General features: G+C 40.2%; 1 protein-coding gene across 1 annotated transcript; it reads left to right on the top strand.

The window, feature by feature from the left end:
* Positions 1-1,357: 1,357 nt before the first annotated feature.
* Positions 1,358-2,692, top strand: LOC134037004 (piggyBac transposable element-derived protein 3-like). The gene has a single exon (XM_062482276.1). The coding sequence runs from the start codon at positions 1,358-1,360 to the stop codon at positions 2,690-2,692; it is 1,335 nt and encodes a 444-aa protein (XP_062338260.1).
* The last annotated feature ends 11,748 nt before the right edge of the window (positions 2,693-14,440 follow it).

The following is a 14,440-nucleotide window of genomic DNA, read 5'->3' as shown; positions in this document are numbered from 1 at the left end:
CATGCATTTGCAATTACTCAACTTTGTTCAGTGTGGTTATAGAATTAGTAAACATGTGGATGGCAACAATAGTGACCAGTGGGATAACACTGTGCAAATAGTGGGTTTTTTCAAATACTTATTTTGTACAAATATTGCAGGTGCAATGGATGCCACACCATAGCTAACTAACACACATATGTTAGTTGTGGCTAAAATTTTAAACAATGTTGTGTTCATATGGTTACTGAGAGGTTAATATTAGTTTATGTTAATTAGCAGTTATATGCTAATTAGCCGCGAGCATCACTGCTAATTAGCATACAACGCGGCTAATTAACAAACTAATATTATTAACCTCTCAGTAACCATACATTTGCCATTACACTGAACAAATCTGGAAATCAATATCAATACCCGAAGAAGAAAATAATAAAATCAGGACCGACAAGTGTTGCTTTCTCATTTAGAACGTTTTTCAAGAATGAAAAAAGGGCAGTGCCCTTATTCCAGTAGAAAAACATGCATGAGTAATCTATCCAAAACAAATTGGTTAGATGTAATGGTAGATTACTTGTCTTTTAAACAACCATAAGGAAAATAACAATATAGTCTTAACTAATATTGTATTTTTAATACTTTTTGATAGTTTTTGTAGTACCTGATTTTCTACTCTGTTCTTTCTTTTAGTTTCACTTTGAGTCAAGTTCTGGAAATGTTGGATCTAGGGGTGAGCCCAGACAAAGCATGCAACATTGCAGTTATCCCTCAAAATGAGAAAGATGCAGTCCTCACTGACTGACAGTGATGGGTCTGATATGGACTACGAAGGGGAGACAGGTAATTTGCCTGCCAGGCTGTTAAATGCATATGCAGAATTTATGCAAACAGATTATGAACGGAACACGATCAGTGAGGATGACCTTCCCCTCACCACCGCACCCCCCTCTCCCCGACCCTTCCCTACTGTTGACAATGAAAAGCCAAGGGCCTCTACAAGTCATAGGGGCCAGCCAGAAGAGCCAAGGGCAAAGCTGCAGGTGGTCAACGATATAATGATGACCTCCCTCACACCGCACCATCGACTGTTGAAAATAAACAGCTAAGGGCCTGTAAACGCCAGAAGGTCCAGTCAGAAGAACCAGGGGCCTCTACAAGCCATAGGGGCCAGTCAGAAGAACCAAGGGCCTCTACAAGCCAAAGGGGCCAGTCAGAAGAACCAAAGGCAAAGCTGCACGTGGTCAAAAATAAAGATCGATTGTTCAAACAATCGAAGAGGCCTGCCACCAATGTGGTTCCAGAACATCTGGTATACAGCCCAAATGCTGCAGAATGTATCAAACAAAGCTACTCCAACCCAATGGATGTTTTCTTACAAATGTATCCACCCACCCTAAGAGAGATCACCATTGAAATGTCTAACCTCTACTCCACCCAGACCAAGAACAAGAAATTATATCTGAGTATGGATGAGCTCCTTACTTTCTATGGGATCCTAATCACATCTGGGTACAGCTCTGTTCCAAGAAGACACATGTACTGGTCACTTGACAGTGATGTGCACAATGAACGCATTTCTGATGCAATGCGAAGAAATCGCTTTGATGAAGTAATGGCCTCAATTCATGTGGTTGACAACACAAAAATCACAGATGACCCATTTTTTAAGGTCAGGCCCATCTTCTCTGAGCTCAATCAGTCATACAAAGTCATGCCATTTCAAGAATGGCTGTCCGTAGATGAAAGCATGATCCTGTATTATGGTCGACACGGATGTAAGCAGTTTATCAGAGGTAAACCAATCCGTTTTGGTTACAAGGTATGGAGCCTTGCATCATCCAGTGGTCACATGTACCACATGGAGCCATATGGTGGATCCCACACTCTCCTCCCTGAGACTGGGTTAGGTCAGGGACCCAGTGTCGTTCTCGGTCTTGCAGAGCAAGCTCAGGTGCCTCAAGGTTGCAAGTTCATTCATGACAACCTCTTCACTTCGCTTGCACTCCTCGATCACATGACACAAAGAGGATATGGAAGCTCTGGAACAATGAGGCAAAATCGTCTTTTTGATGTCCCATTCATGCCACAGAAGGACTTCATGAAGTTACCCCGGGGAGCCTCTGAGGTTCTGACCCAAGGAGACAAGTTGCTGGTCCGTTGGAAAGACAACAGCATTGTCACAGTGGCAACAAACATGGAGGAGAAATACAGTGAGACCTCTGTCAAGAGATGGAACAAGGCGCGACGTGCCTTTGACAAAGTCCCACAACCAAAATGCATCAAGCAATACAATGAGCACATGGGCGGTGTTGACCTTTACAACCAGCAGGTTTCAAGATCCCATATCTCCATCAGGTCTAAGAAGTGGTGGTGGCCTATCTTTGCATGGTCTCTCAACAGTGCCCTTGTAAACAGCCATTTCTTTTACAGAGACATTATGGGAGGGACCATCGACCTGCTCACCTTCTCACGGATAGTAGCACAGTCTCTTATGCAGAAGTTTGGCACAAAACCACTGAGCCATGGAAGGAGATCTCTTCTGAGTGCTGCTGTTGAAGATCAGGCGAGATACAACAAAACTTCTCACTGGCCAATCAATACAATGCACCGGTTCCAGAGATGTCGTCGTTGTGACAAACGCACCACATATGCATGTGACAAATGCAAAGCGCCACTGCACATTGAGTGCTTCAAGATGTACCATGGACAGTAGAAACGGAGATACAAAATGAATTAAAAGGGCGGAAAAAGCCAATAAAAGAAAGCAGTACAACAACCTAAGCAGAAAAAAAAAGAATTGATCAAAATGACAAATGAATTAAATTTACAGTTGTTGGTGAATGTTGCACTAAATGTCATAATGTTATAATCTTAATGTTTCAATACATGTTGCAGTTGCAATAAATATTACAATGTGTTATACAATAAAGTTACAATGTTGAAATACGTTAACTGTTTTTTGTCTTTGCTCTCAGTATTCAAATTGGTGTTGTATAAGGGATTTTGAGAGGTAAAATAAATCCCAATGATGGGGCCTGCCAGTGAATGTTCTAAATGTATTAATAACTGGGCTGGATAGGGTTATTTTGATAACTGCATAGGAGGAATATGTTACATCAATATACAACACACTATCCAACCGGTCACAATTGTGACCGACCATAAAACATACTTTTTCACCTACTTTTCCTTGGAAAAAAAACAAAAATAATGATTAATTGTTTCAAAGGGTTACTAATGACACATGATTTGGATATTTTTATGTCTGGAAAAAATTCGGGATCAAATGGGTTAACCCTTGTGTTATCTTCGGGTCGTTCTGACCCATCAGTCATTGTGACCCACCGTCGTATTGCGACAACTTTACCGCATACAAAAACAAAGTGAAGCATTTTCTTTTAACCGTTGGGCTGTCTCAGACCCCCCACATTGCGAAGGTTAAAAGAAAATTATTTTTATTTGGTTTTGTATTGGGTAAAATTGGGTAAACACAACGATGGTTCGTTATGAACCTTTGGGTCATGTGACCCGAAGGCAGCACGAGGGTTAAGACACAAAGTCAGCAGCTTGGCATACTGGGACATGGAAAGGATTAAACATTTAGACTTTCATCAAAGTAAAAAATGCTGGTTTGTCCTTTTTCATCAATGTCCTCAAAAAAGCAGTCTGCAGAGCTACTGTGTCTGTGGGGTGACTGTCTGTCTCTGGAGGGCTGGCAGGCAGGGGCAAGCAGGGCAGGCAGGGCGGGCAGGCAGGCAGGCAGGCAGGCAGGCAGGGCAGGCCGCCAGGACAGGCCAGCTGAATGAAGCTGTCCAGCTAGAGAGGGATAGTCCAGCAAGGGGTCTGTGATGCTCTCAGCATTCTCTGTTGTTGCTCTCAGCATCCTCTATTGAACTCTGTTGAGCAGGCCTCTGCATGACCCTCCAGACCTGTAAAAGTGAAGAAAGGATCCATGTCAGTTCAGTTGTGAAAAACGAAGCTTTTTCCATCTACACCTGTGAAATGCAGTGGCATTACTTGAACTTGAATCCAAATGTGTTGACCTGATGGAGACCCATGCAAAGTCACTCAAAACACGGGTTCGATTCCAGACTCTGGCAAGAGTATTTACCTCTAAACTGGTCAATATATACACATCTGACAAAAACCAGCTCGACCTTTGCCTGTAAACAGTGATTCTGACTGTCAGAGACCTTTAAATAGCCTGACTTACTGAAATTGGCAAAACTAGCCTGGCTAACGTAGGTCGCTTTCTCAGGGCATATGACGAATGAAACAGGCTCGCCTTGAAAAATCAGATATACTGGCTATCTTTAGCAGGCCCTTGTCTACAAAAAGCAGTCCTCCCTGACGTTTTTGGAGTAGAATTGAGTGAAATACAAAATTGTTTACACACTGCCAGTGGGCGAGCCGAGCCTGACTGAGGCTAACGTCAAAACAATGTACCCCCGGGACACAGTATCACTCCAATTGCAAGTCCACAAATCACAAAAATAATCGGAGCATCTGGCTAAAAGCACAATTCCCACATCTCCTAAAGGCTGCACTCCTCGACCTTTTTCGTGTAGACCTAACTGTAAAATGGTGAACTTATGAACATGACGAAAACATGGCTGCCGCCTAAGCCTATGCGGTCTCCCTGGCACATATGCTTATTACAAAGTCTTTCACGCCCCAAATCAAAATTCTGAGGGGAATTGCTTTTTCTCCTAAAGGCTGCCCTCCTCGACCTTTTTGATGAACAATTCACCGAGATGCAAAATGATTCACTAATTAAAAACACAGAGGAAAAAAGCTAGAGTTAGCTACTTTTCGAGTTCGGTTTTCCGTCACTTCAGACTCACGATCTAAAGGTCTAAAAGTGCTAAAACCTTCACCATAATTCAAGAGTAGTGTACTTTCACGAACCCAATCATTTATTCTAGCTTAAAATGTGTAAAAAGTAGGCGATATGACTTACCGAACGTGGCTGCCTCCAACACTATCAGGCGATTCCAGTTGAAAACAACAATGGCCGCCGAAAAATAATTTATATTCGTAACGGCGAGCTGCGATTGGAAGCAAAATGAAACAGGAGCTAAAAACCGAGGGTAGGGGGTTGCTCAGCACACAATTTCCAGAAAGGATGTGTGTGCGTCTCGCCAAGCTCGCGCGTGTGTCAAGTAGAGTGACCACCTGTCCCGCTTTGCGGTCTGGGAGTAGTGAGTGACCTGTTGTATCATTGGGCCAAATTGGAAAAAATCGTGTCAAGGACTTTTTGAGCTATTGAGCCATTTAACGGAGAAATATAATAATAATAGGAATACTAACAAAAACAATAGGTTCCCTCCTACCGGAGGAACCCTAATAAGTACACTGCTAGTACACTGCTAGTATACTCTTAAGTATCATGATAATAGTATACTTTTTATACTAAGTATACTTACAAAATAAACTTGAAGTATACTTCTTTTTTGTAAGGGATGCCCTGAGAAAACGACCTACGTTAGCTAGGCTAGTTTTGCCAATTTCACTAGGTCAAGCTATTTAAAGGTCTCTGACAGTCAGAATCACTGTTTACATGCAAAAGTCGAGCTGGTCTTTGGTCAGATGTGTATGTTGACCAGTTTTGAGCTAAATACTCGAATGCTAGAGCCTGGAATCGAGCCAGTGTTTTGAGTGACTGCATGCGTTTTGGATTCAACACATTTGGATTCAAGTTCAAGTAGTGCCACTGCATTTCACAGTCATAAATGAAGTCTGTATCAAGTGTAGATGGAAAAAGCTTCATTTTTCACTACTGACATGGACCCTTTCTTCACTTTTACAGGTCATGCAGAGGGCTGCTCAACAGAGTTCAACAGAGCATGCTGAGAGCAACAACAGAGGACGCTCACCTGTTTTAGCATCACTTCACTGGTTACCAGTCCAGTACAGAATTCAATTTAAAATCCTGGTCCTCACCTTCAGAGCCCTGAATGGAGAAGTTCCTCCTTACATTTCTGATTTAATACAGCTTCATACCCCCACCCGTAATTTGAGGTCATTGGGTCATTTTCACTATTTTCAGCTTTTTTAGCACGGTCAGCTATCCCCATTCAGGTTTTCAGCATTCTCACTGCTGTTTCACAGGAACAGCCTTTTCTAGTTATTGTGAGAATGCTGTTAAGCATTCTCACTATTGTTTTCCTGTTTCTCTTTATTATTATTATTGTGAGAATGCTGTTAAGCATTCTCACTATTGCTTTTCAACTTCTCAGTTCTTCCGCCGTTTTTTGGCCTTTAACTCGTTCTGCATACTTTAACCGATTCCTACAACTTTTGTATCAAAACGTTCAGCTCCTTCAGGAGATGATGGCTATGACTTTTGGTATTTCTCACTTTTATACTTTTTAAGACATTAAGGTTTTTGTGCAAATTATTCTCCCATTAAAAGTAATGGTAAATCCTTTCAAATCATTAAAAAGCTTCCTCCTCTTTCAAACATAACTACTTCAGCTTACTTTCAGCTAGAGACACCATTCAACCTTTAAAATGTTCACAAGACATTCAGCTATTCCCAAATGATTCAGCTTTTTCAAATGTTCAGCCAATTTTGAATTATGACAGTTAGAAACACATTAAAATGTTTGCTCCTTCTTGATTTTTATGAATGAGCAGCAAGCAGAGTGCTGGCTGCTCTTTTTCTGATATTCAACTAATTTGTCAAACAAATTCCTCTAACGTTCATATAGTTTAACTTACAGAAACAAGTTATACCTTAAAATGTAGGAAAAATTGTCTTCTTTCAGCCAATGTAACTACTAAAGAGCTCACATTTACAGATTTTCAGCTATGAGCCTTGAAGCGAGAGCAGCCTTTCACATTCTCTCACTAACTTCAATGGAGAGGTGAGTAAAATCAGTCAGAGAAAGCAAGAAGGAACAAGATTTTGAAACTGCCGATAGAGTCGTATTTCTGACCGCACAGACATATAAAGGACATCTCTGGTTTCGGCAGAGTCTTGGGTCTCGGAAAATATCCTTATATTTTGGATTGGACGTATAGTTTTGCGTCTAGGTCAACTTGTTTGAGGTGTGGATGCTAGGTAAATGTTCGTTTTTCTCTCTGCCTAGCTCGTTAGCTATCACAGCTGCGCCATCACCGTGGCAACCAAACAAACAAGCACCAGGAAAGCAAAAGGAACACGTTTTTGAAACTGCAGGTAGAGTCGTATTTCTGACTGCACAGATATATAAAGAATATCTCTGGTTTCGGCAGAGTCTTGGGTCTCGGAAAATATCCTTATATTTTGGATTGGACGTACAGTTTTGCGTCTAGGTTATCTTGTTTGAGGTGTGGATTCTAGCTACATTTCTCTTATTCTCTGCCCTCAGCGCGTTAGCAATCATAGCTGCACCATCACCGTAACGACAGACACGCACCACTCAGTCTCTCACACAGGTGATTGGTACGTTTACTTGACCATGAGAAACACGATTACTAGCAATTGTCGGTTTATGCCAATAATACGATTACTCCCTTTACATGTGTAATTAGTTATGCGATTACTCAATAAACACGTCTACATGATTCTTTTTTATTAATCGTTGTATGCTCCACGGACAAAACTTGCACCATCATCCTTCTGCAACAAAGTGTCGCCGTGTCTTCCTGTATCGGCCCTACTGCTGTATGTTTCATTCCATCAACACATTGAATCCAACTAAGAAAGCCGAGTAAACGCATAGGCTACATCTGCTACTGCTAATACTATCCCAACTATAATTTAATCTGTTGAAACGATAATATTCTTGTTACGACTAGCTAGCCTACTTCTTCTGTTTAACAGTTCAGCTTTCAGCTTCTCCCACATTGTAGGCTATTTTAGCTCTTAGCTTTGTTAAGATGATGCAGTTCAGCTTCCACACTGCCTCTTTTGTGTGACTCACACATTTTTGAAATTCATTTCAGCTTGCGGGTATTTTCTCATTTCTCACTTTTATACTTTTTAAAATATTATGGTTTTTGTGCAAATTATTCTCCCTTTAAAAGTAATGGTAAATCCTTTCAAATCATTGTTGGAATGCTGCTCCAGTCCCTTTCAAAAATACCTTTCGGTTGCTTTGAAGCTTCAGCTTATAACTTTCTACTAAATTTTCACTATTTTCAGCTTTTTTAGCATGGTCAGCTATCCCCATTCAGGTTTTCAGCATTCTCACTGCTGTTTCGCAGGAACAGCCGTTTCTAGTTATTGTGAGAATGCTGTTCAGCATTCTCACTATTGTTTTTCAACTTCTTAGTTCTTCCGCCGTTTTTTGGCCTTTAACTCGTTCTGCATACTTTAACCGATTCCTACAACTTTTGTATCAAAACGTTCAGCTCCTTCAGGAGATGATGGCTATGACTTTTGGTATTTCTCACTTTTATACTTTTTAAGACATTAAGGTTTTTGTGCAAATTATTCTCCCATTAAAAGTAATGGTAAATCCTTTCAAATCATTAAAAAGCTTCCTCCTCTTTCAAACGTAACTACTTCAGCATACTTTCAGCTAGAGACACCATTCAACCTTTAAAATGTTCACAAGACATTCAGCTATTCCCAAATGATTCCGCTTTTTCAAATGTTCAGCCAATTTTGAATTATGACCGTTTGAAATACATTAAAATGTTTGCTCCTTGATTTTTATGAATGAGCAGCAAGCTCTTTTTCTGATATTCAACTAATTTGTCAAACAAATTTCTCTAACGTTCATATAGTTTAACTTACAGAAACAAGTTATACCTTAAAATGTAGGAAAAATTGTCCTCTTTCAGTCAATGTAACTACTAAAGAGCTCACATTTACATATTTTCAGCTATGAGCCTTGAAGCGAGAGCAGCCTTTCAAATTCTCTCACTAACTTCAATGGAGAGGTGAGTAAAATCAGTCAGAGAAAGCAAGAAGGAACACGTTTTTGAAACTGCAGGTAGAGTCGTATTTCTGACTGCACAGACATATAAAGAATATCTCTGGTTTCGGCAGAGTCTTGGGTCTCGGAAAATATCCTTATATTTTGGATTGGACGTACAGTTTTGCGTCTAGGTTATCTTGTTTGAGGTGTGGATTCTAGCTACATTTCTCTTATTCTCTGCCCTCAGCGCGTTAGCAATCATAGCTGCATCATCACCGTAACGACAGACACGCACCACTCAGTCTCTCACACAGGTGATTGGTACGTTTACTTGACCATGAGAAACACGATTACTAGCAATTGTCGGTTTATGCCAATAATACGATTACTCCGTTTACATGTGTAATTAGTTATGCGATTACTCAATAAACACGTCTACATGATTCTTTTTTATTAATCGTTGTATGCTCCACGGACAAAACTTGCACCATCATCCTTCTGCAACAAAGTGTCGCCCTGTCTTCCTGTATCGGCTCTACTGCTGTATGTTTCATTCCATCAACACATTGAATCCTACTAAGAAAGCCGAGTAAACGCACTCAATGGTAGGCTACATCTGCTACTGCTAATACTATCCCAACTATAATTTAATCTGTTAAAACGATAATATTCTTGTTACGACCAGCTAGCCTACTTCTTCTTCTGTTTAACAGTTCAGCTTTCAGCTTCTCCCACATTGTAGGCTATTTTAGCTCTTAGTTTTGTTAAGATGATGCAGTTCAGCTTCCACACTGCCTCTTTTGTGTGACTCACACATTTTTGAAATTCATTTCTCACTTTTATACTTTTATACTATTAAGGTTTTTGTGCAAATTATTCTCCCTTTAAAATTAATGGTAAATCCTTTCAAATCATTGTTGGAATGCTGCTCCAGCCCCTTTCAAAAATACCTTTCGGTTGCTTTGAAGCTTCAGCTTATAACTTTCTACTAAATTTTCACTATTTCAGATTTTTTTGCATGGTCAGCTATCCCCATTCAGGTTTTCAGCATTCTCACTGCTGTTTCGCAGGAACAGCCTTTTCTAGTTATTATTCTTTTTGCCCCCCTAAAACTCAGTCAATATTTGGCCTACATAGACAAAGTAGGTGTCAAAAGTTTCGTCTTGGTAGCGATTGAGTTGCTTCTATTGGAATTTACGTTCCGTTGCATGGTTTAGGTTAAGTTAAGTTTTTGTGGCGAAAAGTGAAGCTAACGGTGGCTAATTTGCTAGCCACAGTCACTGACGTTACTAACGTCACTAACGTCACGAAAACACGCGTGACTACCTTTGGCAGAACATTCGTTTCGCATCTGTTAACTTGGGGGATAGCTAGGCTAACTATAGCTTTACTGCAAGGCAGCTGCAGAAACGCCACAAGCAAAGAGGCCAGGGTGATAACTATTTACTCATTTTACTTTGTGATATGACACACAATTGTGATGTGTAATGTACAATATAAGCTGATGTGGAAGAAATTGCGATTTCCGGTGTGCTTACATTATTCACTAATCAATATAACTAGTCATTGGATACTAGTTAGTATGTTCTCATGTAAGCTTGCTATTAATAAGAGTAGATGGTGTCTATGTGTCAGGGTTAATAGATGTTCGTGATCAGGAGAAAGTACTGGGTAAACGTCCTTGGTCATGACTACAAGGAGAGCTCCAACTATGATCTCTCTAGTCTGAGTGGTCATGTGTTGGGAGCTGTGAATCTCTTCCTCTGAGACTGTTGTAACGTCATTACTGCCTGACTGTCACTATCTATGTTTACATTCCTGTGCCCTATAAAAGATGGTCCTCCGGCTTTCAGAGCTGAGAGAGACATGATTGAGACCTAAGCCTGGTGTTGTGTGGTCATTTATTGTCAGAGGTCTGGTTTTCTCTCCCAATCTGCAGATTGATAATACTTATTAAAATCCAGAACTCAACTGAACTTAGTCACTCCGTTTATGAAGAGACGGACAAAACACTTTCTTCATCAATTGGCGTTGTCGAGCAGCAGGATTGCAGAACCAGATCCAGGAGAGACCCACGGCAGCACCAGTATAAAGCAGAACCCGTGGTGCACAAAACTAAATGGTAAGGGGATCCTTTTCCAAAACCCCATTCACGGACTGCTTTATGCTTGGTGCGCCTGCTGTCCCTCTGCGATGCTGGTAACGTAAACAATTTAAGAACCTTTTATTGTGACGTTCAGTTGGGAGCCTGGTCTTAGCAGACCAGAGTCTGCTAGGCCTCAACAGGAGGAAGATAATATTAGAGTTTTGGTTTAGTAAATTTGGGTCATTAATTGACTTGCTATTTTTACTTTGTCTTGGTCAGAGTTGGCAAACTCTGATAGCGTACAAGAACTCTGATCGTGTGACGTATTGAAAAAGTATGTAAAACAATCTGTGTTCTTGATCTGAGGCAAAGGATCTGTTAAGAGAATACGTCCCATACTCTTGATCTGGGGAAAAGGATCTGATAACAGAGTATGGTTTTACAGATGCAGACCAGGGGTGAACCAAACAAGGAAAGGTATGTGTTTCTTTTAAAATGCACGTTTACAGCTGAAAACTTTAGTTGAACAGACATCTTATGTTGGTTTGAATTGTATTAAGTTGAATTGTAACTGTATTAAGTTTTGTGTTGGGCTTTTCTCTTTTGAACAGAGATCTTAGTGGGACTTTTATTTTGGTTTGAATTGTAACTGTATTAAGTTTTGTTTTGGGCTTTTCTTAAGACCAAGCACAGTAGGTGGGCAGTCATAATGTATCAGGTTCACAGGCTTTATGCGAGAGACCAACTTTTAAGGGTAAAGTGGTTTTAAACAAGTTAGGGATACTTTGACAATGTAAAGGGGCAGTTAGGCTTTTAACTGACAAGCTTGGCATTTAATTATCAGCGAGGGACACAATCAAATACTAAGGGAAAGATATAGACTGGCAGTTTATGAATTAACTCGTCCCTTTTAAGCACGAATTGTGGTTATTTTGTTACTTATGGAGTTGAGGAAATTATTGTATGCACGTTCCCAAAGAGTTGGGTCTTTGTAGGCACGTCCCATGATCGAGCGCCGGAGGGCGAGGATAGTTTGGCTTGAAAAAGGCCATATTTGTAGTTCACTACCACATAATATTGTAGTTCTTTTATTCTTCAATATTGTGACCGTTTTACAGTGCTATGAGATTGTGCGACTGTTTTATAGTGCCATGTGATTTTGTGACTATATTCTAAAGTGCTGTGTGATTCTTGCTGCAGTAAATCATAAGAGCCTACCGTTATGAGATTTGTTACAGATACTGTGTAATTCAGTATGGGTAATCTAGCTTCCAGTACAGGAGCGATAGAGACGTTGTTAGTCCAGCCCGATATATGATTTGATTTACATGGAATTCAAGCAGTGTCAAGCATTGAGAGATGGCATGCGTGGATTAATCATGACCGAGACATTGTTTTCCGCTGGAGTGAACGTTTGATGTAAAAAAAAAATATATATATAGGAGAGTTTAAAAGCGGTTTTGAAAGACAAGGAAACAAGTCGGACGTGTAAACAATTTGTCAGCTGGCCAATGTTTATGATATGGTTAACTGAAGCTACGAGACGACGTGGCATTGTCTATCTTGAGAAAATACAATCAGATCAAGCTAAAACGGATTCTGATAGAGAAGCAAGAAATGACCCGGAGCGTCTTGAGACAGAGAAAAGATGATCAGACTGAACAAAGTCATAAAGTGAGGGAACTCAAGACATTGCTCGAACATGTTAACATGAAGTTGCTTGAACAGACTAACAGTGCCAAAACTAATTGTGAGAAGTCAGTAGTTGTGAAACAGTCTGAAGGTAGCGCTAATTCTCAAGGGAAACAAGAGAGTCTACCAAAGATTTGTAGCCTATTTACCTACAATGAAGATGATGTTGTTGCTATAGCTGTGGCTATGCAGAGGAGAGCCAGAGACAGGGAAAATGCATTATTAGGGGAAGCAGCGGGTCAGGTGCAGCCAGAACAGAACCTACAAGAGAAGGTTTATATCACAGCAAAACATGATGGGTGAGGTTAACCAGGAAGGCCTGTCAGTTGAACCCCCAGGTATCAATGAACCCTATGTGTGCATATCCAGGTCCTGATGTATGACAGCCTATGTACCTTTATCGCCCATGGTCAGTGACTGAGCTGAGGGAGCTAGGAAAGGGATTTCCTGACATGAGAGGACTCAGCAACATTTCTAAGAGATTTGCAAATATAGCTATCAATGCCAACATACCTACTTTTATTGATTTGAATCAAGGCTTAGAGGGTGAACTCCAGACCGGTATGTTGAGAAAACTTAAAGCATAGGTTTCTGATGGTGTTTAATGGCAGTAATACTGGAGGGGTGTTGCTTGACTGGAGGAAAGTGTATGATCGCACACAGAAAATATGAGGATCCTACAGATGATCTGGAAAGACTTACTAGGATTTTTTTTTTTTGAAAAAAAAAACAAAAAAAACATTCTGGTTTTACAGCAGCTGCATCCCCATGCCACTTTATCATGTGTTCATATGTGGATTGCTTCCTGAACTCCAGGTAGAAGTTAAGAAACAGGTTCTAAATTGGGAGAACAAAAACTGTTGATATGATTATAGATTATGTCAAACATAATTGTACATTGATGCAGGAGAATGCAGGAAAGAAAGTTGAGAAATTAATGACATTGCAAATGAATGTCTTACGGAGAATAATATATGTACATTTTTTTCAAAAAAATAAAAAAAATAGGTTCAAATCATTGAGGTTAGAGTCCTCTAAAAAATAGGGTTAGAGTCCCTGAGGTTAGAGTCCTCTAAAGTAAAGAAAAAAATAGGTTCAAATCCTTGAGGTTAGAGTCCTCTAAAAATAATTATAATAATAATCAAGAATACGGGAGGCAGAGAGCTTCTCTTTTTCAAGTAAGACCCAGAGCTACTAGGTTAGCCAGTTCAACAGTATACAGTACCCAAATCAATGAGATGATAGTGGTAGTTTCTGGGGTTCCTGTGGACACAACTGTCAGTTAGCTCTTATGGGTGGATAGATGGATCTTTGAAAGATGAACATGTATTTCTTTCAACTATGTAAAAGTAAGTAACAAGTAAATCTGTTGGAAAGGAATTTGTTGTGCAAACTGAACCGAAATGAAATGCACTACTGACTTTTCTTATCTATTCCTTAGGATAAAGAACACTTGGCCTAGCAATACCATACACATCCCCCAGCAGTGGAATGCAGAGATTTTAGCGACCGCAGATGTGGCCTTGCTAGAAGCTGGGCCTGAGCTACTGTGGTATTGTCCCAGTTATTAATGCTTTGTTGAAACAAGGAGTCATAGGTAGACTTTAGGTCAATTTGATCCTTTAATGCTAATAAAATACTTGGAAGTTTATTATGGGTTTATAAGCAGGTAATGCCTGTGTTATACATCCTGTTGTGCCTAACCCTGTTACGATACTTAGCAAGTAACCCTGTTACTTTCTAGCTCTGTGAATGACTATTGTTTGCTTTCTTTTCTGTTACCATTGCAGAAGAAAGCCAGTATCTGTTTGCATTCACGTTTCACCAGGTC

Source organism: Osmerus eperlanus, chromosome 2 (genome assembly GCF_963692335.1).
Source record: "Osmerus eperlanus chromosome 2, fOsmEpe2.1, whole genome shotgun sequence".
NCBI classification, from domain to species: Eukaryota; Metazoa; Chordata; class Actinopteri; order Osmeriformes; family Osmeridae; genus Osmerus; species Osmerus eperlanus.
Note: the sequence above shows the minus strand (reverse complement) of the source record. Positions and strands in the feature narration are given on the sequence as shown.